General features: G+C 43.6%; 1 protein-coding gene across 5 annotated transcripts in view; it reads right to left on the reverse strand.

Annotated features, from left to right (window-relative positions):
- ATP8A1 (ATPase phospholipid transporting 8A1) overlaps positions 1-26,349 on the reverse strand; it is a 187,471-nt gene that overhangs the window by 78,082 nt on the left and 83,040 nt on the right. For 4 of the 5 annotated variants that reach the window (XM_019481062.2, XM_006278342.4, XM_014594926.3 and 1 more), the window contains 7 exons: positions 25,390-25,434; positions 20,456-20,528; positions 19,631-19,736; positions 17,086-17,168; positions 16,643-16,692; positions 2,946-3,015; positions 1,700-1,784 (listed from right to left, as the gene is read on the reverse strand). In XM_019481062.2, coding sequence (XP_019336607.1) covers positions 1,700-1,784; positions 2,946-3,015; positions 16,643-16,692; positions 17,086-17,168; positions 19,631-19,736; positions 20,456-20,528; positions 25,390-25,434 — 512 coding nt within the window. The remainder of the gene's footprint in view (positions 1-1,699; positions 1,785-2,945; positions 3,016-16,642; positions 16,693-17,085; positions 17,169-19,630; positions 19,737-20,455; positions 20,529-25,389; positions 25,435-26,349) is intronic. The other variant, XM_014594927.3, reaches the window with a different exon arrangement.

The raw sequence follows: 26,349 nt of genomic DNA on the forward strand, positions 1-26,349 counted from the left end.
CCCACACTGCACACAACCATGCAAGTGCCATGTGCAGTATGGGTCCCAGACCAGCTGGAAGAGGTGCTGAACATAATGTATATCTCAGAGCAGGCACTGCATGTGGTGCAGGCTGGCTGGGCCAGATATTGTGTGCAGCCCAGCTGCTACTCCAGCCATTCTCCACTGCATGTGGTACCCATTCCAGCCAGGTCAGGATCTACATTGTACAGAGTGCATTTCCCAGACCAGCTAGAGCAGCCACTGGATCAGGTATACTGGAGGAGGGGGAGGGAGAAGGGCAAGGTGAGGATCCATTAAGTTGAAACAGTGCATGGACTGGCCCTACATCATGGGTGCGTGCTGTGCCCTGTGTGGGTCTGATCAGACACGGGGGCAGCACCAGGGGCTGGACAGCAGGGTTCTGCAGGAATATGTTTGACACTTCTGCTGCAGACTAATGAAGAGGAGTAATGAGAGACATCCAGGGACAGCATACCAGTGTCTCTTTTTTTTTATTCATGGAATTTGGGACCATGAGATGAGAAGGAAGAATATCCTCTGTGGGAAACTGTGCAAAAAGGTTTAAACAGCAGGTAAGAGATCCTGCCAACTAGGAATGACCAAAGATGCAGCTTGCAAGCCTACCTGAAGGTCTGGAATTTTGGTAATGGGGAAGTGGTACCAGTGCTAAATAACCGCCACCAGATGACATAGCCCCATGTGCCAGATCAGGCAAAATGACATGGTCCCATGCCACTTACTGGCCTGCACTGCCTGGACTGAAGCCTCCTGTGTGGGGCTGCTGAGGTGGGCACCACTACCACCAACCTATGGAGTCTATTCCCACCCACTTTTGCCTCAGATAAAGAATACTTATGGAGAGAAGAACAGCTTTGAGTTCTTCCTCCCAATCTAGAACTAGTGCAGGGAGAAAGGGGATGTGGGCTCCTCTGCCCTTAGGCACATCTGTGTGGTTAACTAACTACTATCCCATGGCTACAGTGCCACTATTATATTACATAACTACTTGCTTCTATTTTTTTAATGAGAAGTACTTATGTCTTTATAAATATATTTTTAATTCTATTTATAGGCCATTCTTGTTAACTCAGATGTGGTATCTGCACCTTTTTAAAAGTACAATTTCAAAGAACATGGTGACTTTGTTAGGCCTCTGGTACTTTTGCAACAGCTGAGGAAGGTTGGGGAAAATGTCCTATTTTCAATAATGGAGGGTTTCAATAGTACAAAACCGTCTTAAAGCTAACTTAACTGGCAAGGGATGGATGGCCCCTCTGTCGTGCAAGTCCATTATAGTGTCCCAGTGACTGCTAAACCACTCTTGACCCTTCCCCCCCAGACTTTTTCCTTCCTTGTCAAAAGGGGGAAGGGAGGTAGAAATCAAAATTGTCAGAATGGAAAACATTTTGTCAGCTTATTTTATAGAATCACTTCTGTGTTTCCATAATACATCTGAATAGCAGAACAACATTTTTAAAACCTTAATTTAACTTGATTACACTTGTTTTACTTTTGCTTGTGAACTTATACCCTTTTGGAAAAAGGACCATCTTGTCTTGGAGTCTATAGACATTCAGAAGCTCTATTATAATACTTATTAGTTACAATAAATTATTAGAATAATAACATTACAAAGTTACATGAAAATTGAGTGAATTTATCTCACATTTACTTTTGTATGAAGCATTAGACTCACCTTCTGTAGCAAACTGCTCTAAATGTTTTAAGGTAATTTCCTTGAATTTTGAACTTTCAGCAAGACGGTCATAAATTACTGTATCCTAAAATATAATCCAAAGTATGTGAAAGTGAATTAACAGAATCAATTTAAGTACACAGATTTTGCTTGCATAGCTAAAATAAAAATCCATTTAGAAAAAATAAAGAGTAGAAAAAATATGCACTATTTCATTTTAACTCATGGACAAAGAATATGCATCTCTTCTGGAGAGAAGCAAACAGGTGGTCTTTGTAAATCCTGAGGTTCTGTATAGTTCTGTAGAGCTCTGCACTTTCTGTGATTCTGGAACTATTTGGGATTTTCCTGTAATTTATCCTCTTATTTCCTCTTACCTTTCATGTATGTATTTTCCCCCTTGGTCTACCCCTCACATTTTTTTGCTCCTCTATCACTGTGATTTTTTTTCATATTATTAAGCCCATAGAATGAAACTAATGCTCAGCAGCCACTGTACCTTATTGACCATTAGAAAGGTTAAGCAGCAGAATTTTCCTCAGTTCTGTATTCACTTCTTATATTCACTGAAACATTAGTTATATGACTTATTTCAAGTGTTCAGCTTTTTAGTGAACACTTAAGCATGACTTAAGATCTTACATCAGGGATGGGCAAAATACAGCCCATAGGGGGACTTTGTCAGATCTGCAGCGGGTCCCTTGGTACCACTTGGCTCAGGCACAGTTTGGCCCATAGTGCATCCCACCACCCCTGGGCATGAAGTGGGCCTGGGGCAGCTCTTTAGCTGCGCTGCCTTTTTAGGGGGCGACTCCTTCTGGTTGCTGCTCTTGCTGGCTCCAACCTTGTGGTACTGGCAGGGACCTGCACACACAGCCCTAACTCTAACCCGCCCTAAAGCAGGCACAGGGACAGGGGTGCGTGCTGTTGGCAGGGTGTGGGTATAGGTAAGCACACACATGTAACAGGCTGGGTAGACCAGATCCTGGGCTTACTGCCCTGCCAATGCATGTAGTCCAAGTTGCAATCTAGCCTCTTCATCAGAGAACAGAATTTTAATATAGTTAAACTGAAAAAAAACCAATGAATTTTAGGTGCTCTAACTTCAACTGATGTTTTGCGGTAATTTCATACTTCTGTATTTATTTTTATCATGTATTTTTGTGTGTATGAATAGTAGGGTCATTCATAAATTAGCATCAATATAACATTATTACATAATAAAGTTAAATAAAATAAAACTTACAGCTCCTTTGCAATAGAGTCTTAATTTCCCACTTGGTGTACGAACAATCACAGACATTCTTTTCCTAGTGCTAGAAGAGATATAACATTCCATAAACACATGCAATCCATTACACTTACATTAAACAATGTTTTTTCACCTAACAACAAAAACAGAACCATCAAGAATGTGACAATCTGAAGGGCTCTGTCCTATTTAGATAGTTTAGCAAGGTCCTTGAAATGTACAAGGTGCTGAGTTTATCTCCAAGGGGCAATAGGATTTTGGGAAGGAAACGAGGCAAATTAAATAGGTTGGTTCAAATTAAAGTTTGCTCCACATTTAAAATATTAAATTTCATATTAGGTCTTAACATTTCTATGGAATGCTATCTATGGAAAGTCAATTGTGAGAGCAAGGCATTCGCTGTTACTTTGGGTTGATGTAATAGTGAATAAAGATATGGACATCTGAACATCTTTCCAGGGGTTTCAAGGCTTTACAATGTATTATATACTCCCTGGTAACTACCTATATGCATACTATTATCCTACAATAAGTGAAAGGTAAACTGTAGCAACTTGATTAAAGGTGGTTAAGGGATTAACTGTTACACAGTGATAGCACACAGTGGGCAGTGATCACAAGCAGCTAGCATTTGGTGTAGCCCCACTCCCTTTTATACCCTGCTGTTGTGGTTCAGTGGTAGAATCCTTGTCTGCCAGGCAAATAACACAGGTCCAATTCCCGGACATGCACATAACTTTATCCATTGAGATACCGAACTTCCAGTCAGTCTGGCCTTTGGATTCTGTCTCAATGGTCTATGTGGGTATGGAAAGTCTGGACAACATCCACTCCTCCAACCTCTAGCCTACATATGCATTGAAGGTCTGGGTGGCCTCTAACACATACACCATGATCCAGAAGGATGAATGGTTGCTTACTATAACTCAGGTTTATCCTATGGTTAAGTGTTATTCTGTCTATACCTTAAGATCAATGTGATTTAAAGAGCATATAAAGAGACTTGAAGGAGTTGTATGTTGAGATCTGCAAAAATCCTATTAAGATTTCAAGTCAGAAAGCATTCTCCAATTTAAACAACCACTAATTGTTGGAGGGGCCATCACCAGGGAGGATTATACCGCCTTGGCTCAAGATTGTAGAAGGGCTATTAGGAAGGCTAAGGCAGAGATGGAACTGGGACTAGCGACCCGGATCAAAAACAACAAGAAGTCCTTTTTTAAATACATAGGGGGTAAAAAGAAGGTGCAAATAATGTGGGGCCTCTGTAGGACATGCTTGGTAATCTGGTGGTAGAAGATCTCTTTAACAGATTTTTTGCTTCCATTTTTCTGAGCAGGGACAGGGACATCACCCCATTGGGATTCTGGACGGACCCAGGGGAGGTGCAGCAAGGCCCAGGGTCAGTGAGGACCTAAGTCAGGGAATTTCTGGAGGGACTAGATGTGTTCAAATCAGCAGGTCCTGACGATCTCCACCCCAGAGTGCTTAGGGAATTGGCCGAGGTCATTGCAGGACCCCTGGCACAGCTTTATGAGCACTTGTGGTGCTCTGGTGAGGTGCCGGAGGACTGGAAAAAGGCCAATGTGGTCCCCATTTTCAAAAAAGGGAGGAAAGAACACCCAGGAAACTATAGGCCCATTAGTTTTACCTCGGTCCTGGGGATGCTCTTTGAGAAAATTATCCAGGAGCACATCTGCAAGGGGCCAGCAGGGGAGTTTATGCTTAGGGGCAATCAACACGAGTTCATTAGAGGCAGGTCCTGTCAGACCAACCTGGTGGCCTTCTATGACCAGGTCACAAAAACCTTGGACACAGGTGTTACAGTGGACGTAGTCTTCCTGGACTTTAGAAAGGCCTTCGACACTGTCTCTCACCCCATCCTCATTAAAAAATTAGGCGACTGTGGTGTTGACGCCTAGTCAGATGGGTTGCAAATTGGCTGGAGGACCTCACCCAGAGAGTGGTGGTGGATGGGTCATAGTTGACCTGGAGAGATGTGGGCAGTGGGGTTCCCCAGGGCTCGGTCCTCAGGCCCGCACTGTTCAATATCTTCATTGACGATTTGGACGAGGGAGTGAAAAGTTCGCAGATGACACTAAGATGTGGGGAGAAGTGAGCACGCTAGAAGAGTGGGACAGGCTACAACTAGATCTCGACAGGTTACAGAGGTGGGTGGATGAGAACAGGATGGGTTTCAATACGGAGAAGTGCAAGGTGTTGCACTTGGGGAGGAAGAACCAGCAGCATTACTTACAGCCTGGGGAACTCTCTTCTCGTTAGCACAGAGGCAGAGAAGGATCTTGGAATCACTATTGATTCCAAGATGAACATAGGCTGCCAATGTGGGGACGCAGTCAGGAAGGCTAACCGCACCTTGTCATGCATCCATAGGTGCATCGCAAGCAGTTCCAAGGAGGTGATCCTCCCCCTCTATGCAACATTGGTCAGTCCACAGTTGGAGTACTGCATCCAGTTCTGGACGCCACACTTCAGGAGGGATGTGGACAGCATCAAGAGGGTCCAGAGGAGGGCCACTCACATGATTAGGGGGCAGCAGGGCAGGCCCTAAGAGGAGAAGCTATGGGACCTGATCATGTTCAGCCTCTACAAAAGAAGGCTGAGAGGGGATTTGGTGGCCACCTATATACTTGCCAAGGGGGACCAGCAGGCAATGGGAGAGTCCCTGTTCCCCAAGCACTACCGGGCGTAACAAGGAACAACGGCCATAAGTTGACTGAGTAGATTCAGGCTAGATATCAGGAGGCACTACTTCACTGGCAGGGTGGCTAGGAGTTGGAAACAACTTCCAAGGGAAGTGGTATTTGCCCCTACCCATGGGGGTCTTCAAAAGGAGGCTAGATAGGCACCTAACTGGGGTCATTTGACCCCAGCATCCTCTCCTGCCCATGGCAGGGGGTCGGATTAGATGGTCTGCTTAGGTCCCTACCAAGTACGAAACTATGAAACTATAATAGGTGGAGGTCATATCTGACTAATGGCACCAGATACATACAAACTGATAATGCTCTGGAATTTTCTAAATATAGTTGGAAAGTTTAATTTGGCACTGATGGCGATAGTTTGAAGGGGAAAAAAAAATTCTCTTCAAGAGAATAGAAGGCTCTTACTGATTTCAAATGGATTAAAATTCCTATAAATGCTATCATTTGTGATAGAATAAAAGCTGATTTTTTCTAAATCATAATGAATGTCAGCTGTTTGAATAGGTGAAGAATGTTATATGGGGCTGTGGCAACTTCCTGATGGGATAAGATTTGCCTCTGGATCAGTAAGTCATCTAAATATAGATAGATTTGAATGTATATCTATCTACTACCATAATCAGGCATATTGAATTTATTAACATGCCACAAGCACCTTTCCCCACACCAAAGGAAACCCTCTGTAATTGGGGTGCATGTATTAGAAGTGGAAGCTGATTTTCTTCACCAAAACAAAAGCATAGAGGAACAGAAGCATGGAGATGCTGTACTATTAATGGCTACCACTTGTCTCCAGCCAGCAAACAAGAGGGACGGAGTCCTGTTTTAACCCTCTCAGCTGGTAACAAATGTAGCTTTTGGCTACTTCAGCAGTAGCTGTGAGAGGGTTAACACTAGCTTCTGCCTGAGTAGCCAGTAATCTGGCTAAGGACGAGTTGACTGCATATAGTCATTCTCTCAGCAATGATTATGGGGTAAAAAAAATGCACACTTTTTTTGTTCTTTTTTAGAAATGCAAAAAGACGTCTTACTACGGGGCACGTGGTATGTGAGAAAATATGGCATTTAAGACTTTGGATGCTGGAGAGGAACTGAATGTTAGCATTTTGTATTGGCAATAACCGAGTTAAAAAGTTTGGGCACAGCATTGTCTTCAGTTATAATCAACAGTTGCTTCAGGGTGCCTGAACGATGGTGAAAATTGTCAGTTATCCCTGTTTCAGGAAGTTCATCCAACTGCATTTGAATGGCACAAATGCTCATATGCGAAAAGGGTCAAAAAGAACCTCACAGAACCGAAGACAATATAAATATACCCATAAATTCATTGTTAATAAACTTGACCTTCTCTATTTAGGAGACGTACACTTTAGGATTACCACAATTGTATGCAACTTTAATTTTGCCTCTCGACATCTCTAAGTTGGATAAATAACTAGTTGGATCTTCGTATTCAGCGAGTAGTGATCAATGTCTAGTTGGGAGGAGATATCAAGTAGAGCTCCCCAGGGGTCTGTCCTGGATCCATAACTTCATTAATGATTTAGAGAGTGGGCCTGAGTGTACACTTAACATATTTGTGGAGCTGACATTGGCGCCCAGGGTGGAAGACTAGAGACCCTCTGGGTTAAAATCCATGGGGAACACGGTGCAGGGAACACAATGGTGGGAGTCTACAACAGACCACCGACCCAGGATCAAGAGCTTGACCAGGAGTTCGCCAGAGAATTGGCTGAGGCCGCATGCTCCTGGTGCATGGTCGTCATGGGAGACTTCAACTACCCAGACATCTCGTGGGAAGAGCGCTCGGCCAAATCCAAGCGGTCACAAAGCTTTCTCTCGTGTGTGGATGAGCTCTGATGCAAGAAGTCGATGGGCAGATGAGAGGTAAAGCATTGCTTGACTTGGTTCTGGCAATGGGGGACAACCTAATCGGTTGTCCCCCATTCCTCGACTAATCGCCTGAGTGCATAGAGATCAGCTTTCCTAAAGTCTAGCACTTTCACCCTACTAGTTACCTTACCCACTCACCGTCTTATGTTGAATTCTATTATAAGGTGACCACTGTCTCCCAGATAGCTACCGATCTGGAGGTCCCCTATCATGTCATCTCCCGTTGCCAATACCAGATCCAGTATGGCATTCCCCCTAGTGGGACCATGCACCTCCTGTGTCAGGTACCTAATCTGGTATGGAAGGACCCATCTGTCGCCAGGACCCCTCGGCACGAGAGGTATGCTGCCTCCCTGGAGCAAAGATTCGGGATGTGACGGAGGTAATCCAGGCCAGGATCAAGCCCACCGATTATTACCCCATGGTCCTAGTCCATGTGGGTACTAATGATGCGGCCAGGAAAACCCCCGATCACTTGATGGCGGACTACTGTGCTCTGGGCGGTGTGCTGAAGGAGTTCGGTGCCCAGGTGGTTTTCTCTTCCATCCTACCAGTGACCGGACGAGGAAGACGGCAGGAGAACTGCATCAGAGAGACCAACTGGCGGCTTCGGCAGTGGTGTCTCGAGGCAGGCTTCGGCTTCCTGGACAATGACCCGCACATCACGACGAGGGACATGCTCAGCTGGGATGGGCTTCACCTGTCCCCCAAAGGTAAGCGTGTGTTTTCTTCTAGGTTGGCGGATCTCCTCCGGCGGGTTTTAAACTAGGCTCGTCGGGGGGAGGGGAGTACGAGGGCAGGGGAAGCTGTGGACCACCAAACCATGTGGCACCCACAAGGACAGCCCAGCCTGAAGAAGGAGAACATTGGGAACCTGAAAGCCATGGGGAGGCCAGCACTACAGAACAGGTAAGGAACAAGAAGGTAAGAAACAATGGGCCCCATGGGACTGGGAGCGGGGGGGCAGCAAAGGCACCAGTCGCAGGGCTCAAGTGCCTATATACTAATGCTAGGAGCATGGGGAACAAGCAGGATGAACTAGCGCTCCTGCTTGCACAAAACACCTATGACTTAGTGGGGCTAACAGAGACCTGGTGGGATTCATCCCATGACTGGGCGGTATATATTGAGGGCTATAGATTGTATAGAAAGGACAGGTCGGGGAAGAAAGGGGGGGGGGGTTGCACTTTATGTCAGTGAGCAATACACATCAACCCTCATCAAGACAGAATCCGAGGTTGAGGAAGTAGAAGGATTGTGGGTTAGGCAACATGGGGGGCAAGGAGAAAGGGATTTGGTGGTAGGGGTCTGCTACAGACCCCCACACCAAGGGGAAGAAATAGATGCGGGGCTCCTGAGGCAACTCTCGGAGACCATAAAAGCTAAAGAGGCAGTAGTCATGGGGGACCTAAACTACCCGGACATCTGCTGGGAGACGCAGACAGCAAGGTCCCATCGCTCACGCAGGTTTCTAACTTGTGTACAGGACCTCCACCTGACACAGGAGGTGCATGGTCCCACTAGGGGGAATGCCATACTGGATCTGGTATTGGCAACGGGAGATGACATGATAGCTACCGATCTGGAGGTCCCCTATCTGGGAGACAGTGATCACCTTATAATAGAATTCAACATAAGACGTCGAGTGGGTAAGGTAACTAGTAGGGTGAAAGTGCTAGACTTTAGGAAAGCTGATCTCTATGCACTCAGGCGATTAGTCAAGGAAGCACTGCAGAGTAGGCGTTTTGATGGGATGGGTGCCCAAGAAGGGTGGCTGTGCCTAAAGGAAACGATCCTTTGGGCACAAAGCAAGACGATCCCCGAGCGAGGCAAAAGAGGGAAAGGGGCCAGGAGGCTTCCATGGCTGACCAGAGAAATCCAGGGCAGCCTAAGGGCCAAAAGGGGAGCACATAAAAAGTGGAAACAGGGTGAGATCACTAAAGATGAATATACCTCCTCTGCTCGTGCTTGTAGGGAGGCAGTTAGGCGGGCCAAAGCTACCATGGAGCTGAGGATGGCAACCCAAGTAAAGGACAACAAGAAATTGTTTTTTAGATATATTGGGAGTAAAAGGAAGGCCCAGGGAGGAATAGGACCGCTGCTAAATGGGCAGAAACAATTGGTGACAGATAGGGGGGACAAGGCTGAACTCCTCAACGAGTTCTTTGCCTCAGTGTTCCTAAGCGAGGGGCACGACAAGTCTCTCACTGGGGTTGTAGAGAGGCAGCAGCAAGGCGCCAGACTTCCATGCGTAGATCCTGAGGTGCTGCAGAGTCACTTGGAAGAACTGGATGCCTTTAAGTCGGCAGGCCCGGATGGGCTCCATCCGAGGGTGCTGAAGGCACTGGCCGACGTCATTGCAGAGCCACTGGTGCGAATATTCAAATGCTCGTGGCGCACGGGCCAAGTCCCGGAGGACTGGAAAAGGGCTAACGTGGTCCCCATTTTCAAAAAGGGGAGGAAGGAGGACCCGGGCAACTATAGGCCGGTCAGTCTCACCTCCATCCTTGGTAAAGTATTTGAAAAAATTATCAAGGCTCACATTTGTGAGAGCCCGGCAGGACAAATTATGCTGAGGGGAAATCAGCATGGGTTTGTGGCGGGCAGATCGTGCCTGACCAACCTAGTCTCTTTCTATGACCAGGTTACGAAACGCCTGGACACAGGAGGGGTGGATGTCGTATACGTAGACTTCAGGAAGGCCTTCGATACGGTATCCCACCCCATACTGGTGAACAAGTTAAGAGACTGTGACTTGGATGACTGCACAGTCCGGTGGGTGGCGAATTGGCTAGAGGGTCGCACCCAAAGAGTCGTGGTAGATGGGTCGGTCTCGACCTGGAAGGGTGTGGGCAGTGGGGTCCCGCAGGGTTCGGTCCTTGGACCGATACTCTTTAATGTCTTCATCAGCGACTTGGACGAGGGAGTGAAATGTACTCTGTCCAAGTTTGCAGATGACACAAAGCTATGGGGAGAAGTGGACACGCCGGAGGGCAGGTAACAGCTGCAGGCAGACCTGGATAGTGGGCAGAAAACAACAGGATGCAGTTCAACAAGGAGAAATGCAAAGTGCTGCACCTAGGGAGGAAAAATGTCCAGCACACCTACAGCCTAGGGAATGACCTGCTGGGTGGCACAGAGGTGGAAAGGGATCCTGGAGTCCTAGTGGACTCCAAGATGAACATGAGCTGGCAGTGTGACGAAGCCATCAGAAAAGCCAAAGGCACTTTATCGTGCATCAGCAGATGCATGACAAATAGGTCCAGGGAGGTGATACTTCCCCCCTATAGGGCGTTGGTCAGACCGCAGTTGGAGTACTGCGTGCAATTCTGGGCGCCACACTTCAAAAAGGATGCGGATAACCTGGAGAGGGTACAGCGAAGGGCAACTCGTATGGTCAAGGGCCTGCAGACCAAGCCCTACGAGGAGAGACTAGAGAAACTGGACCTTTTCAGCCTCCGCAAGAGAAGGCTGAGAGGCGACCTTGTAGCTGCCTATAAGTTCATCACGGGGGCACAGAAGGGAATTGGTGAGGATTTATTCACCAAGGCGCCCCCGGGGGTTACAAGAAACAATGGCCACAAGCTAGTAGATAGCAGATTTAGACTGGACATAAGGAAGAACTTCTTCACAGTTCAAGTGGCCAAGGTCTGGAACGGGCTCCCAAGGGAGGTGGTGCTCTCCCCTACCCTGGGGGTCTTCAAGAGGAGGTTAGACGAGTATCTAGCTGGGGTCATCTAGACCCAGCACTCTTTCCTGCTTATGCAGGGGGTCGGACTCGATGATCTATTGAGGTCCCTTCCGACCCTAACATCTATGAATCTATGAATCTAGAATCAGCAATCTAATGATTGCAGGGAAGCTGGGTGACAGCAACCATAAGCTGATCACTTTCACTATCCGCTGTATAGCTGGAAAGTCAGTCAGCAATACAGAAGTCCTTGACTTCAGGAAAGCTGACTTTGACAAGCTCAGGAGGCTTGTCAGAGATGCCCTAAAGGACCAGAACCCAAAAGAGGAGGGGAGTTCAGGATGAATGGTTGCTCCTCAAATCCTGGAAGCGCAAGCAAAGTCTATCCCGTCTCAGAGGAAAGGCAGCAAAAGGGTACAACAGTTCCCTTGGCTCTCCAGGGAACTAGCAGACCTCCTGAGTCTAAAAAGAGAGACCTACAAAGGATGAAGGACTGGATCTACCTCCAAGGAAGAATACTCTGCACTGGTCCAGACCTGCAGGGAGCAAACCAGGAAAGCCAAAGCTGCGATAGAACTCCAACTAGCTACAAGTATCAAGGACAACAAAAAGTCCTTTTTTAGATATGTGGGGAGCCGGAGGAAAAGCAAGGGCAACACTGGACCCCTGCTAAACCAGATGGGACAACTGATGCCCGACACCCAGGAAAAAGCCAACTTGCCAACTTTGCATTGGTCTTTCATCAGTCCCATGGGACACCCCTGCCCACTATGGGACAGGATGGCCTGGGTGAGGGAGATTCCTTACCCTCCATCAATGCTGACCTCATGAAGGAACACCGTGAGAGGCTGGACACCTTCAAGTCAGCCAGCCCTGACAGTTTTACACCCCAGGGTACTCAAGGAGTTGGCTACCATCATAGCCCAGCCCCTGGCATGGATCTTCAAGAACTCCTGGTGCTCTGGTGAAGTGGCCAATGGTTGGAAGAAGGCCAATGTCGTGCCTATCTTCAAGAAAGGGAGGAAAGTGGACTGGCAAACCATAGGCCCATCACTCTGACCTCTCTCCTGGGGAAGGTCTTGGAAAAGATTATGAAAGAGGCCATTCTTAACAGGCTGGCTGATGGCAATATCTTGAGGGACAGCCAGCATGGGTTTGTTGAGGGTAGGTCTTGCTTGAGCAATCTCATTTCCTTTTACAACCAGGTGACCTATCAGAAGAAGAAAAGAGAAGAGAATGATGTCATATATCTTGACTTAAAACAAGCCTTCAATCTGGTATCCCATGATCACCTCTTAGTAAAACTGGCCAACTGCGGCCTTGCCCACACCACAATCCACTGGCTGGGCGATTGGCTCCGTGGTAGGACACAGAGGGTGGTGGTTGACAGAAGTCAACTGTTGTGGTGCCCTGTGACCAGTCGGGTCCCCCAGGTCTCTGTCCTTGGGCCTATACTGTTTAACATCTTCATTAGTGATGTGGACATTGGTATCAGAAGGAGACTGGCCAAGTTCGCTGATGATACCAAACTCGGGGGTAAAGCGTCCACACCTGAAGACACGAGGGTGATCCAGACTGACCTTCACCGGCTCAGGAAATGGGGGGACAAGAACCTGATGGGGTTTAACACTGAAAAAAGCAAGGTTCTCCACCTTGGGAAGAAAAACCTGCAGCATCCTTATGGGCTTGGCAGTGCTAAGCTGGCTAGCACTATGGATGGAGAGGACTTGGGGGTCATGATTGACCACAAGATGAATATGAGCCTGCAGTGTGATACTGCTGCTAGTAAAGCAAGCAAAATGCTTGCTTGCATCCACAGATGCTTCTCAAGTAAATCCCGGGACGTCATCCTCCTGTTGTACTGTGCCTTGGTGAGGCCACAGCTGGAGTACTGCATCCAGTTTTGGGCTCCACAATTCAAAAAGGATGTGAAGAAGCTTGAGAGGGTGCAGAGGAGAGCCACGCTCATGATCAGAGGTCAGGAAAGTAGACATTATGAAGTGAGGCTAAGAGCCATGGGACTCTTCAGCCTGGAAAAGTGCAGGCTCAGGGGTGATCTGGTGGCCATCTATAGGTTCATCAGGGGTGCTTACCAGGATCTGGGGGAATGTCTGTTCATCAGAGCAGTCCAACGGATAACAAGGTCAAACAGTCACAAACTCCTCCATGATCGTTTCAGGCTGGACATAAGAAAGAACTTCTATTCCAAACCTTGAGGGCTCGGACAGTAAAGATTGCTGCCGGAGGTGGTTCAAGCACCTACTCTGAATGCCTTCAAAAGACATTTGGATGTTTATCTTGCTGGGATCCTATGATCCCTGCTGACTTCCTGCCCCTGGGGCAGAGGGCTGGACTCGATGATCTTCCGAGGTCCCTTACAGCCCTAATGTCTATGAAATCGGGGAATGATTGGTTAGGCTGCAGTACTGAAAAGAAGGACCTGGGGGCTACAGTACACAATAAGCTGAATATGAGCCAATAGTGTCCTTTTGTTGCAAAAAAAGCCAACAGCACATTGGATTGTATTAACAGGAGTATCACTTGCAAATCAAGGGAAGTGATTCTTGTGATAAGGCCTCACCTGGAGTACCGTGTCCAGCTCTGAGCCCCAAACTTTAAGGATATGTACAGCTTAGAAAAAGATCAACACAGAGCAGTGACTAGGGATCTGGGAGGTTCAAACTTACGAGAAAAGGCTGAAAGAACTAGGGTTATTTAGTTTGGCCAAGACAGGGGGTTTGATAACAGCAGGGGCGGGCAATTATTCCAGGCAGATGGTCACTTACCCAGTTTTAGCAAGCTGTCAAGGGCTGCATGGCTAGCCGCACCCCTCGACAGGTGTCCTGCTCCCTGGTCGCCATCTTGTGACGAAGTCCTGCCCCCTAACCCCGGACCTTAGCCATAAGAAGCCCCTCCCTTTGCCCCCAGAAGTACTCCTTTCAGCAAGGAGTTTTGTTATCTCAGAACCAAAAAAATACCAAATGATATTCTAAAGGGAAAACATCTAAAACATTCATTAATTTGATTTCAGAAAATATTTTTGTCCTGGATTACATGCATTTGTTTAGTGTACATAGAGGTGATTGCATATAATAGCTTAAAACGAAGTCTTACTCTTGTATATTGTTGGGGAGAGTAGGTATAGGTTTGTGGGGGACTGGGTATGTGGGAGCATGTGGGGGTGGGTGGGTATGGGGTTTGTGGGGGGCTGTATGTGGGGGGCTGGGTGGCTGGGATGTGAGGGGGTATGGGTGTGGGCATCTGCGTGTATGGCAGTGCAAGGGGGTGTGTGGGTGCATGTGTATGGTGGGGTATGCATGTGGGACTCACCCTACACACACACAGCCCCTCCCCCCTGCCACACAGCCAGGGTACTGGTGCAGGCCTGTGTTCTCTAGTCAGGTGATGCAGCTGGGAGATGCATGGTGCTGTAGCAGTGTGGGAGCAGGAAGCAGGGAAATGGCTGGGGGTGGGACAGGGCTGGGGCTGCTGCATTCCTGCTGACGGCTCCCCTTGGGGTCCTAATGCCCCAGCCTTCTGTCATCTTTGACAGGCAGCCAGGAGAAGATAAATATTTTCTTATTATTTTAGGGGCTCCACAGGCCGGAAAGAACGGCCTGGTTGGCAGAATCCGACCAGCAGGCCATGTTTTGCCCACCCATGGATAATAGTTTCCAAATACCTGAAGGGCAACTACAGAGCAGATGGAGATGGGCTTTTTTCTGTGGCTGTAGGGGAATGACTAGGAGCAATGACCTTACATTTCAAAAGGGGAAATTCAGGTTGGTAATTAGGAGGAACTTTCTGACTGTGAGAATGGTCAAGGCTTGGAACAGGCTGCTTAGAGAAATTGTAGAATCTCTATTGGTTTAGTCAAGTATGCTCCTGTTTGAGCAGGGACCTGGACTAGATGACCTTGTGAGGTTCTTTTCAGCCCTTCCTTCCTATGATCCTACCCCACTAAAGTATTAAACAATGGATATTTTGAGTAATAAGTTGTACCTGCACAGAGCTAAAGCAGCCCTTTATCTGTTTTATTCTGAAAAGCAGTAAGCTTATTGGAAAAAAGTGCATCTACACAGGATCAGTTGCTTATTTTTCCAAGAAGCTTAAAATATTTGCAAATTCTAGTTTTCAAATAAAAGATTATAGATTTCTACTCTGAGGGTATATGCCTCTGGTGCTGGAATTGTTAAACTGATCTCTTACTTTTGAGCTGTTGCATCCAGTAAGGAACTTCTTGCTTTTCTCCTACTATGGAATAATAGTGACCTCTAGTGCTCCTAATCAGTAGCTTTAAGCAAAAAAAATTATAATGCTGGGAAAAAACAGGTACAAAACCCAGAATTTGGATTAGACTTGGATGAACAGAAATGTGCCAACACTCGATGCTTAAGAGGACAATACGTACACGTGGAGGTTTTTTTTTTTTTTGTTTCTCCAAAAAACACAAGCTGAATTTAATTACTACCCAGGTGACTCAGAAGCTTTAAAAATGGCTATGAAAACTTATGAAACAGAAGTGAAAAAAATAAGAAAAAAAAAGGGAACCCCGAATTCTTGTTCTACGTAAATCTTTACACGCCTGTAGCTATCAAGTGTGGAAAGTGCTTCAAGGACTTCAAAATCTGTGTCCTTCCACATGTACTACTTCCATTATGCCATTCCATGCACAGATACTCTTTAACAATAAAACTGTATCACAATTCTTTATGTATGCACGCAGGAGTAATAGATGGGTGAGCATATACCTACTGGACTGAGAATGCCACTCAATATATGTACACACTTGGATAGAGCACCATGGATCATTGGTATACTGTAGTTTATATGCAAGAGTGCACTTTCCATAAAATTAATTTAAAACAAAACATATTATTACCAACATGTAAGCTACTTATAAACTTACCACCAAAAATATACTGCAGCCTGAAGCCTTTACTAAATTAGAAGCTTTTAATCATTTCTCTTAAAAGTGTTACAAGTTTAGAGAATGAAAATCAGTGTTTCAACAGAGAAAGTATATTTTTTCTAAATCTGTCAGATATCAGAAAATTGGTTTTACTCAAAGATCCTTGAACACTGGCTTCCAAAATGAGAAGTGACATATTTCAGGCAAAAGGACAGAAATCTGACAAAATTATGCATCTGAGAAAATGACTTTTTACAGTGAAAATTCTAGGGCAACCTTAATCATTGAATATATTTATACTTATATACTTTTCTACCAAAGTAGAAAAACAATCTTTCTAAGTCTGAATTTAGGTGATATGCATATACAAGCTAGAATTTTATCCATAAAAATCTCAGCAGAGTATACAGTTAAAAATTAATTTTTAACAATATAAAGCAAAAGCTATTGAATACTTATTTTGCCTTACCTTGTAAATTCCAGCACATTTAGTAATTCATATCTTTCTTCCTGACCAAGCTGAAAAACAAGACACATTTTAAAAGAAGCTTAAATCTGTTTAACAAATGGACTAACAACCACTTTTTGGCACGAACCTACTGTGATTGTATATGAACCCTGTAACAATGATGGCTGAGGACAGACGTGAAAAAAACAAACCAAATCAAACCAAACAGTGCTTTACCAGAAAAGGAAGTGCATTGGTTCAACCCAGCTCCCCAGTGTCTTCATAGACCAGGCACTTCAGTGGAGTTAAATTGGGTCAATCTAATGCAATACCTTTCCTGGGCACGTGCTGCACTCGGCATGGGGCCGCACCAAGCTGATAGTAAAATGTTGTGTTTGGGTTTTTTCACATCTCTAAGCAGCCAATATTAACAACAAATCATACAGTCATGTTAATGTACTTACAGAATCGACGATTACTGAGTCAGGTGTCCTTCCAGTAAATACAAATCGAAGATGCTTGGCTGCTCTGACCAATGCTCCCTCATCTGCAATGAGCCAATTAGGTGGTTACATAACTTTTCTGGGAATTGGGAGATGCAGGTTTGAGTCCTCTCAGATTGAGAAGGGTCTATAACCCTGGCCTCCCACTTGCTGAAAAAGTACAGCAACTGCTCTGTTACTGTTCAAAAGGTATATACATCCAGGCTCACCAAAGTGCAAGCTACTATTTAGGTGCTTATGTCTAGGTGAGCATTTCAGGCAATGAATGCCTGTGTTCAGCTCAGGACTACAGACAGGCAGAGCTCTGCCACTTGAGTCTGGGAGACAGGTGGCATTTCAGACACATTTCCCTCTTCTCCATTTCCTACTGGCAGGCCTAGGGGTCCTCCTGCTTAGCTGGCTGAGTACTGTGAATCCTAACTGTAGCTGCTTATGCCTCTGTATTTAAAATATGGGTAATTAGGTGCCTAATTTGGTTTTGCGGATCCTATGCTTGGCACTAGGGACTCATAAGAGGTGAATATCTCTTCCCCATATTCATATCAAATATTAAAAGAAGAGAGGGAACCCATTATATTAGCTACCTAAGCCCAGGAAAGGTTTTGGAGCTGTAAAACTTCCTCCACAGGTGTTTAAACCATATTGCAGGTATGCACCTAAATCTGGGAGACATGGGATTTTGGACTCATCCCTCTCTCTCAAAGACTTTGACACTGCACTCCTAAATCAGTTTGTTTGCCTGTGGGAATCTTGTTCTTAGGAGCTACTTATCCCATCATTACACTGAATAAGAAGAACAGTAGTCTAACTCAGTTTAATGATTTCCATCCTTGGTGTTTAAATTAGGTATGGTGACACTCACTGTTACCGTATCTATCTCTAGGTTGTAGCTTTGGTTATAATTTCTTTAGATCTGCACTCATGAAAATTTTATCCATTATCATTAATTTAATGTTCAATGTCAGTGTCAAAATACCACCTGAGAATAATGGTCCATGAGACTAGCGAGGCTAAGGCATAACAGTTTCTTCTACCGCCATCAGAACATAAAAGGAATGATATGGCTAGCATCAGATCTGGTTGTCTTTGATTTCCCAGCCTCAATGACCAGGTACCCATTTACAGGTTGTGCTAGGCAGGCTGTCTAGCTCCTTTGCTTCTATAGGTGGGTTTTTCTCCTTGCAAAGCTCCTCAGCCAGTCCTCCCAAATAAAACAGTGTGTAATCATTAAACAAACAAGCAAGCAAACAAACAAAAACTCTTTTGCCCTATCTCTTCCAAGGAGGAGTTCCCCTTTGGCTTTGGCCTCAGCACAGAATCCTTGTAACAAGCTGTTCTGCTTACAGATTGCTTTCTCCTCTCCAGTGACCTTTTTAAAGCTCCTAGTTGTACAGTCCCTGACTATCCAAATGCCTTGCAGCTGGGCTCTCTCAACAGAACTGACTGTTCTTTCCATAAGTGGTTCACTAGGGATAGCACAAGTCCAGATCAGAGCTTAATGTCATGCCTCAAGAGCATAGCAAAAAGCACCTGAACTATTCTGCCATCATACTTCAGATCAAGATAATTGTACAAATCTCTAAATAAACTGGTATTCTGCAGTTTAGGCAGCTGTGCCACTCCACAGAGACTGAAATTTCATTCCTTAGCATCAAGACTGAAAGTTTTTTAAAGAGCCATATAGTACAGTGGCATATACAGTGGCATGCTCTAGGTGCTACTCTCCTTGCTGGTCTCTTCTTGCTGCTGCCAGAGCCTCTGGACTTCCCCCTCCCTTCTTTAGCTTCTACTGCATGTGCCTACCCTTGTAGACAGGGTGGTGTGGTGCAGGACTGTAGGACCACAGGAGACACAGGGACCTTATATGGCATGGGAGTGCTGGTGCGTGCAATGAGGATCACACACAACACAGAGCATCATGATGCAGGGGCACTAGTAGAGTGCATTATGCGGGGACCTGTGGGAATGGTAAGGGGTTGGAGCACTGTATGGCATGTGGCCCTCACACCCTACAGCCCCTAGCCACTCAGAAGTTGTACAGTCTTTTTGTAGTTTATCATTATTGTCCTACTTAGGATCTTCATTTTTCATTCTTAATACTACATGGTGTTGTTTTCTTTTGCAATGCTTTGTTAAAAATCAATGCATTTTTAACAAAGCATCCCAGAAGGTCATAAGCAGTGGTATTAATTTCTTCTAGTTACCTTTCATTTTCTATTTGTATTTAATCAATTAATTCAGTTATTCACAATATAGCTGACAATAGCTAGGTGTCAAAGTATAGGTAATAATTTGCTTTGTATTATCATATAATATATATAGAATCTATAAATAAAGTCTGAAGATGAAAAAAATTCCATTCAAAGCCTTATATAAAATATTATCACTACTTCTATATGCTATTTTTAAATTCCTGGAAAATGTCTTGACCCTATGAAATTTTGAATGATTTCTGTGGGGTGGATGGAATAACTTTACAGTTTTCATGTAATTACTCTGGTCTTACCTGGAGATGCTGCTTGATAAATAATTGTATCACCTTCTCTTTCTGGAACTGCTGTATGACAAACTGCCATCATTGTTAGAAACTCACAAATGATAGGTGCAGTTGGCTAAACCAGAAAAAAAAGTAGGGGGTGAAGGGAAGAGGTCAGGAGTTAAAAAACAAACAAACAAACAAACAAACAAACAAACAAACAAACAAACAAACAAACAAACAAACAAACAAACAAACAAACAAACAAATCAGGGTACTATTTAAAATTTAGTAGTGTGCGAGCAAATATAAATTCAGGAAAAAGCTTACATTCTTGATTGCAAGAATAAACAATTTTACAATTTGATTATACCAACTTGATTAACTTCGAGTCCATTAGTTGGACCACTGAAAAACAATGTTTTCTCACCTCATTCAAATACCATAAAAGTAAGAAGCATCCTTCTGTTTCATTTCTTTAGTTAGCTTAAATATCTGAAAAGTGGTCATCCAAGACTGTTTACTGACATTGCCTAACCATTCAGATCTTAGAACAACATGATTAAGAAATTAAAAGTAAATATTTTAGAGTTTAAGGTGTGAGGCTGTTGTCATCAAGACCCAACTCCTAAAGTCATGTAATTCTAATACATAAGTAGTTAACATGCTTAGATATAGGGCTAATTACAATGAATACATTCTATATTTACTTAGAATTAAAAACTGCTCGTGACTGGAAGCTTATTGTTTAGATAGACTATAGATTGATTTCAGGTAAGTACAGAATTTAATTTTCTTTAAGGACACATTCTTCTGACTTTGCAAAGTACCAATATTTGTTTCTCTATCTCTTACATGATTGCTCTGGAGATTTTCCAGCAATGATGAATCACTGAATGCTTTTTCGTCTCCATTTTGTGACCCCAGCCTAAGAAAAATGAATTCAAGACATTGGAAGAGCATCATTAATAATGTATGAAATATTCACCTGAAAAAATCACCTAAGACCAACACACTGTAGCCAAATGTAGTTTATGTCTATGTAGTGTCCATGACACCACAGTGTAACTGATAAACATACATGTATGCAAAGAATAACTGAGGTGAATCCAACATTTATTGTTTAACTTTGATATCTAAACAACTCTGGAAATGTATCATTACACACACTGAAAGGTAATGAGAGGTTCATTACTAACTTGGATAATGGAATGGCTAAAGTAAAAGTTAAAGCTAATACAATAAACTAATAAACCCCAAAATGGAAGCAAATCCTAGATACTAAACTTTGTAAGACAACTCATGTCTGAATGGAATCCTATTAATGTTATAGGAGCTCTGTGCACAAACAGGAGTTTGCTTACAGTAAGCAAACTGCAGAATAAAGCCCGAATAAAAAATTATTAAATTTACTGTTCAAGAAATATAAGTCATATGAGTCTCCTACAGACTCAGAAAAAAAGATAATAAATACAGCATAAAGTAAAGGTTAGTCTAACAAAACATTTCTAAACCATAGCCAGGTCTACAAAATAAAGTTACCATACCCAGAAATGGTAGAAGCAGTATAGCTATGTCCGTACAGCAGTAGAGGAGGATTAAATTAACCTCTCACTCAACAGTGCTAGTTACCGGATGTGGCTATACTAGTTCCAATTTAGGAAGCAGCATGCCTGGAGCAGGAAAGCTCGACTGAGGCTGTGGCTGCCAAACATGGTAAGTTTACCATGCAACTACAGCCTGTATTGCCACTATGGTATGTAATTATCCTTGTAAATGAGAAATAGTATAATTAATACTTTTATCAATAAATATGCATTTCATAGCTAAACTTTGTGACTGAAGCCCTGCTGAAGCCTGTCCTGAGCTCCCAAATGCGCCTGTACTTTGTACTTCATGTAATCAAAGATCCCTTGGGCAGATTTACATTTAATTCAACAAAAAGAATGTCCTCCACAAAAGTAACAGCTCTAGCACTCCAACTTGGGGCAAAAATCTTAGTCCAGCTGAATTTAACAACAGTTTAGCTCCAGGTTTCTAAGAACAGTTTTTAGCTTGTTAGCAGACCAGAACAAAAGGAAATAAGATAACAGGCTATATAAAAACTCCATATTAAGAAGAAAGTGATTAAGGAGCTACACTCACTCCAATCAGCCCCAACCCGCTACACCAGTGCCAGGTGTCAGGCCTGAAGGTTAGGCTTGAGAAATAAGGAAGCACAGATGATTTTGCCTTATTATGGGAAAATAAACCTAACAGGCTGTTTAACCGATTTGCTAACAGGCAGGCTCCTGCTGACGTGTGTTAAGGAATGGGGACTGAAAGCAGTGACTACTAGGACCAAAGGCTCTATTGGTTTATACTGGACTTCCATTTGGAGACTCTGCTGTCCTGGAAGGGGTTGAGGAGCTCTTTCAGTGACCACCTGGGGGCTTAAGCTCGGTCACTAAAGGAGTGAAGATTCCACTGGGGGAAGAAGCGAGACAGCTGCTGTGATGCCAAGAGATGAGGGCGTGTGGAGAGAAGGTGGTTTGTCAGATCTTTAGACCATCTCTGATTAAGAAAGGATATAGGGAAAAGATTGAGCCTAGGGATAGTACTAGCAGAACTGTTTAAGTCTACTCATTTTTGCTGGCCCTTTTGTGAGCATATAAAGAACAAACATGAAAGATGCTCCTGTGGTTATTTCTGAAGACAAGCTCTCTCAAAAGAATCCAGAATCAAATAGTTCTAGAACAGTTTTTGAGGCTTTGCCTATAAGGATCTAAAACTTGTCACTATACATGAGTGAGGTGATAGAAAGGACTGAGAACTATCTGGAGACTGATGGAGCAGATTGTGTTGAACAGTGGACCTGAACAAGGATGAACCTGAAAGGAAGGTGAAATAAACAGGAACCCCAACTGGGGAAGCCTGAGAGAAATGTATAAAGAAAATGCCAGGCTGTCCTAAACTTTAGGATGCAGATGAGCCACTGGTCCCATAGCCAGTTTCAACTGAGTGGAAATGCCCTGAGATGTAATCAACTGACTCTTCCCCTGTGTGTTTCTAACATAATTAAGTTGGATACAGACTGTCCACAGCTACAATGTGAAATGTCCAGAGTTCTCCACAGCCCATAATATAAAGCCTATTATTTAGGCTTTTAATAGAGTTTACTCTGACAATTTGAAGCCCATTTGAAAATGACTGAAGACTGCCAGACATAGGGTAAATCAAAGTGTGAAAACAGGCGGTGGATGGCTTCACTGGCTTTCTGTTTGGAGAAAGGGGTTCCTGTCAGCTAAGGCTGGCAGATTTCTCCTAGTACATATCTCATGAGTACAAAAGAAAGCAAATGTAGAGCCCACATTCATAACTCACTCAGAGGTATAAAGCACTCCAATTGAAGTCAGTGATAGAAATTCTTCTGTTGCCAGAGTACTGGGGAGAGACTGGTGGGAGAACAGTATTGGAGATGTTAAGCAGCCTGAATTAAGACTACCAAGGCAGGCAGAAAAGATGCAATAAAAATGGTTCCAGATCCTAGAAAAGCAGCTGTTGAAATGGACATAAGAGAAGGAAGAAATAAAGAGACAATCAAATAATGGGTAGCAAATAGAAAGAAGAACCAACCTAGACAAGGGTAAAACTAAGCATGGGAAGCAATGCTGCTCACTTTGAGCAGAAACAAAGTATGCTGAGGCAGCAATAAGGATCAGGGAGAAGAGCTCAACAGCAAAACCAAGCAATGCCTGTTTGGTAGAAAAGCAAAGCATGTTGATGGCCATATCTGCTCATCAGAATACTACACAGAAAAAAGAACCCAAGACCCAGGATGAAAGTCATGCTCTTTTCATAAGATCACCTGTTTTAGGGACAGAGTTATTTTAATCTTTAACTGAAACAAACAGTTTTAGGTTTTAGGTCTTGTAAATCAACTCTGCCCTCTTAGCATTTCTGGTGGGTGTTAAGTCTGAAAGAAATTAAGTAGAAGAAACTGTGGCTCAGTGGAGGTTGACCACAAAGATCAGGTTGGCAGTTCCTGTGCCGTGAGAGAAACCATTTGTATCTGGGGTCTGCCTGAGACAGAATGTGGACCACAGTTTCATTTTGAAGATTATCATTCATGTAACTAAGTACATTAGAACTTTAAAAAAGAAGCAGGATACTATTATCTCATTGGTAAGAGCAAAGATTAATGAATTAAGGGTTAAAGAAAACACTGAAAACTTAAACTAATATTTGCAGGGGTAATTATTCTCCAATTAAATGCAACAGGTCAGATGAAAAACACGTATTTATAAAGCTATAAAATATTCTAATTTATATTTCTTATGGTTCCCATTTGAAGATACAAAGCAGAAAAATATCATACTGGATTTAATTATAATTGGAAAATTTCAAACACTTGTGAAAATTCTCTTTCTTATTTTTATTTTCAAAAGACCCTGACTGCACAAGCACTTAGACAAGTTGTTAATTTTGTCTGAGATGTTGCTTGAACTCCTTATATTTTTAAGTCAAGCACACATATATGTTCTTGCATTATATGGTCCACAGCCTATCAAATAAATAAGTATTGCACTTTTATGATCCTGTTCAAGCAAATCCTTGATTATTTTTAATACAGCCAACTTCCTATCATTAATCTAGCAAAATAATAGTTATTTTCCCCAGAAACTTTAAAACAGTGGTTCTTAACCCTTTTAGACTCAAGGCACCAGTCTGAAAATAGCTCTTAGCTTTCACTCATTTTTGAACTACAGAAAAATAATAGAGCAATTCTTTTGCTCAAGACGACCACAGCAGCAGGTCATAATGTTTTTGACAATATGGATTCCTACCAGAAATCTCTGGGTTTATCTTGTGGGAATCATGTGTAGGCATTTGCACACTTCACCTAATATTGCATAACACCGTGTGGCACTCTTAAAAGGATCTCATGGTACCCCAGGGTACCATGGTTAAGAATCACCGCTATAGAATGTATGCTATACATCAGGGGCAGGGCAGTCTTTGGGCTGGAGGGTCACTTAGGGAGTTTTGGTGAGCTACTCTCCCCCCAGGTTAGCACCTCCTTGCCCACACCAAAGTCAAGGGCCATACTTCTCATTCACTCCCCCATACCCCACTCTGATTCCCACCTTGCTCAGAGCTGCAGCATGCCCTGATCCTCACCCCGACCAGAGCTACAATATGCCCCAATTTCCTCCCTGCCTGGAGCTCCACATGCCCCAATCCCTACCCCCGATTTAGAACATGCTGGCCATGTCCACAGCTTATGCCAGCACCCATCCAGTACACAGGAAGAAGTCCCAGGTAGACTCTGGTGTCAGCTGTGGATGTGGCCAGCCAGTTCTGGGGGGGCATCTGCCCAGGTCTACAGCTGGGCAGAAATAGCCCTGCCTACCTGGCACCATGCAGTGGCCTGAACTACCAGCGGGCTGGATCCCATGAGTTTGTGGCTGCTTGCTTGCAGGCCAGATACAACTCTGCATCTCGTTACTGGTAGGACAACTATAGGGTCAAGCAGAATCCTCAGATTTTGTTGACATCTTCAATTATATCTCCCTAGTAAATCTAACATGGTATTTTTGAATAATCAAACTTCGTCAAGTTTGATAAAGTAAAATTGTACAAAATTTAGTATTCCCACATAGGTTTGATGTTTAAATCAGTTGCTAGGCAAAACAGTTTGTATATTTTAACATTCATTTAAAAACAAACAAACAAACATGGCTAACAATGTTAACAATTAGAAAAGAATCAAGAATCTTAGTTACTAAATGATTTTTTTTACTGCTTACCAATCATCTGAAGAATAACTATAATCCTCAGGTTCAGGACAATGGCTGCACAAAAAGCAAAGCAGGGATAGAAATAGAAGGGGAAAACATAAATCACTGAAGCAACAAAATCAGATTACATAAAAGTGAAATCAGCAAAGGAAATTAATTTCTTAAAAAAAAATAAAGGATTTAAGAACATTGTTAGTGCCAGGAGAACAGTTAGCAGAAAATGCTATAAACAAAATGTAACTGAGAGCTGTCAGGCTAAATTAATTCAGGATTGATATGATGATATCCAACAAAGTGCCTAATCCAAAACCAATTTAAGCCAGTGGAAACATTCCTACTAACTTCAGTGGGCCTTGTATTTATCTATTACTACTTGAAGAGAAATCTAAATTGGAGGAACATAGTTCCTAAGCAACAAGATATGTTAAATACTATATTTTCTTGCATATAACATACACTGTTGCCCTCAAAAAAAAAAAAATCAACCCCCCAAAACTGAGGTGTGTATTCATTGGGGAGGCTGATTTTCTACCTGGTTGGAAGCACCACACAGTGCAGCAGCTGTGGTATTATTGTTCATGCAGCTGTACGAGTCAATTTACATAATGGCTCTGTTTCTCATTCCACAGATGTTAATGACCATTGCCCCTTTTTAATGATCTTTCTGTTCCACTAATCAAGCTAACCTTAGGGCAATTTTGCCATCTGCTGGCTACTCCTGGTCTCTATTTCACAGTCTCCTTAGCTCAGGACTTTTTAGCTCTTTAGAACAGCTTTTTTGGTCTCTGGAAAGATGTATGATTTTGAAAAATGATAGTCTTCAGCAGCAGCTAGGGATTAGCTTTAGTTATGCAAGAAAGGGAAGGTGAGTCAGCTGAATGTACAGATCTTTCTCTTCTCTATACAGCCATAACTCTGGAAAAATTTTCTCTTTTCATTCTGCCTTTCACAGCCAAGGTGCATATTATA

Source organism: Alligator mississippiensis, chromosome 2 (assembly GCF_030867095.1).
Source record: "Alligator mississippiensis isolate rAllMis1 chromosome 2, rAllMis1, whole genome shotgun sequence".
Taxonomy (NCBI): domain Eukaryota; kingdom Metazoa; phylum Chordata; order Crocodylia; family Alligatoridae; genus Alligator; species Alligator mississippiensis.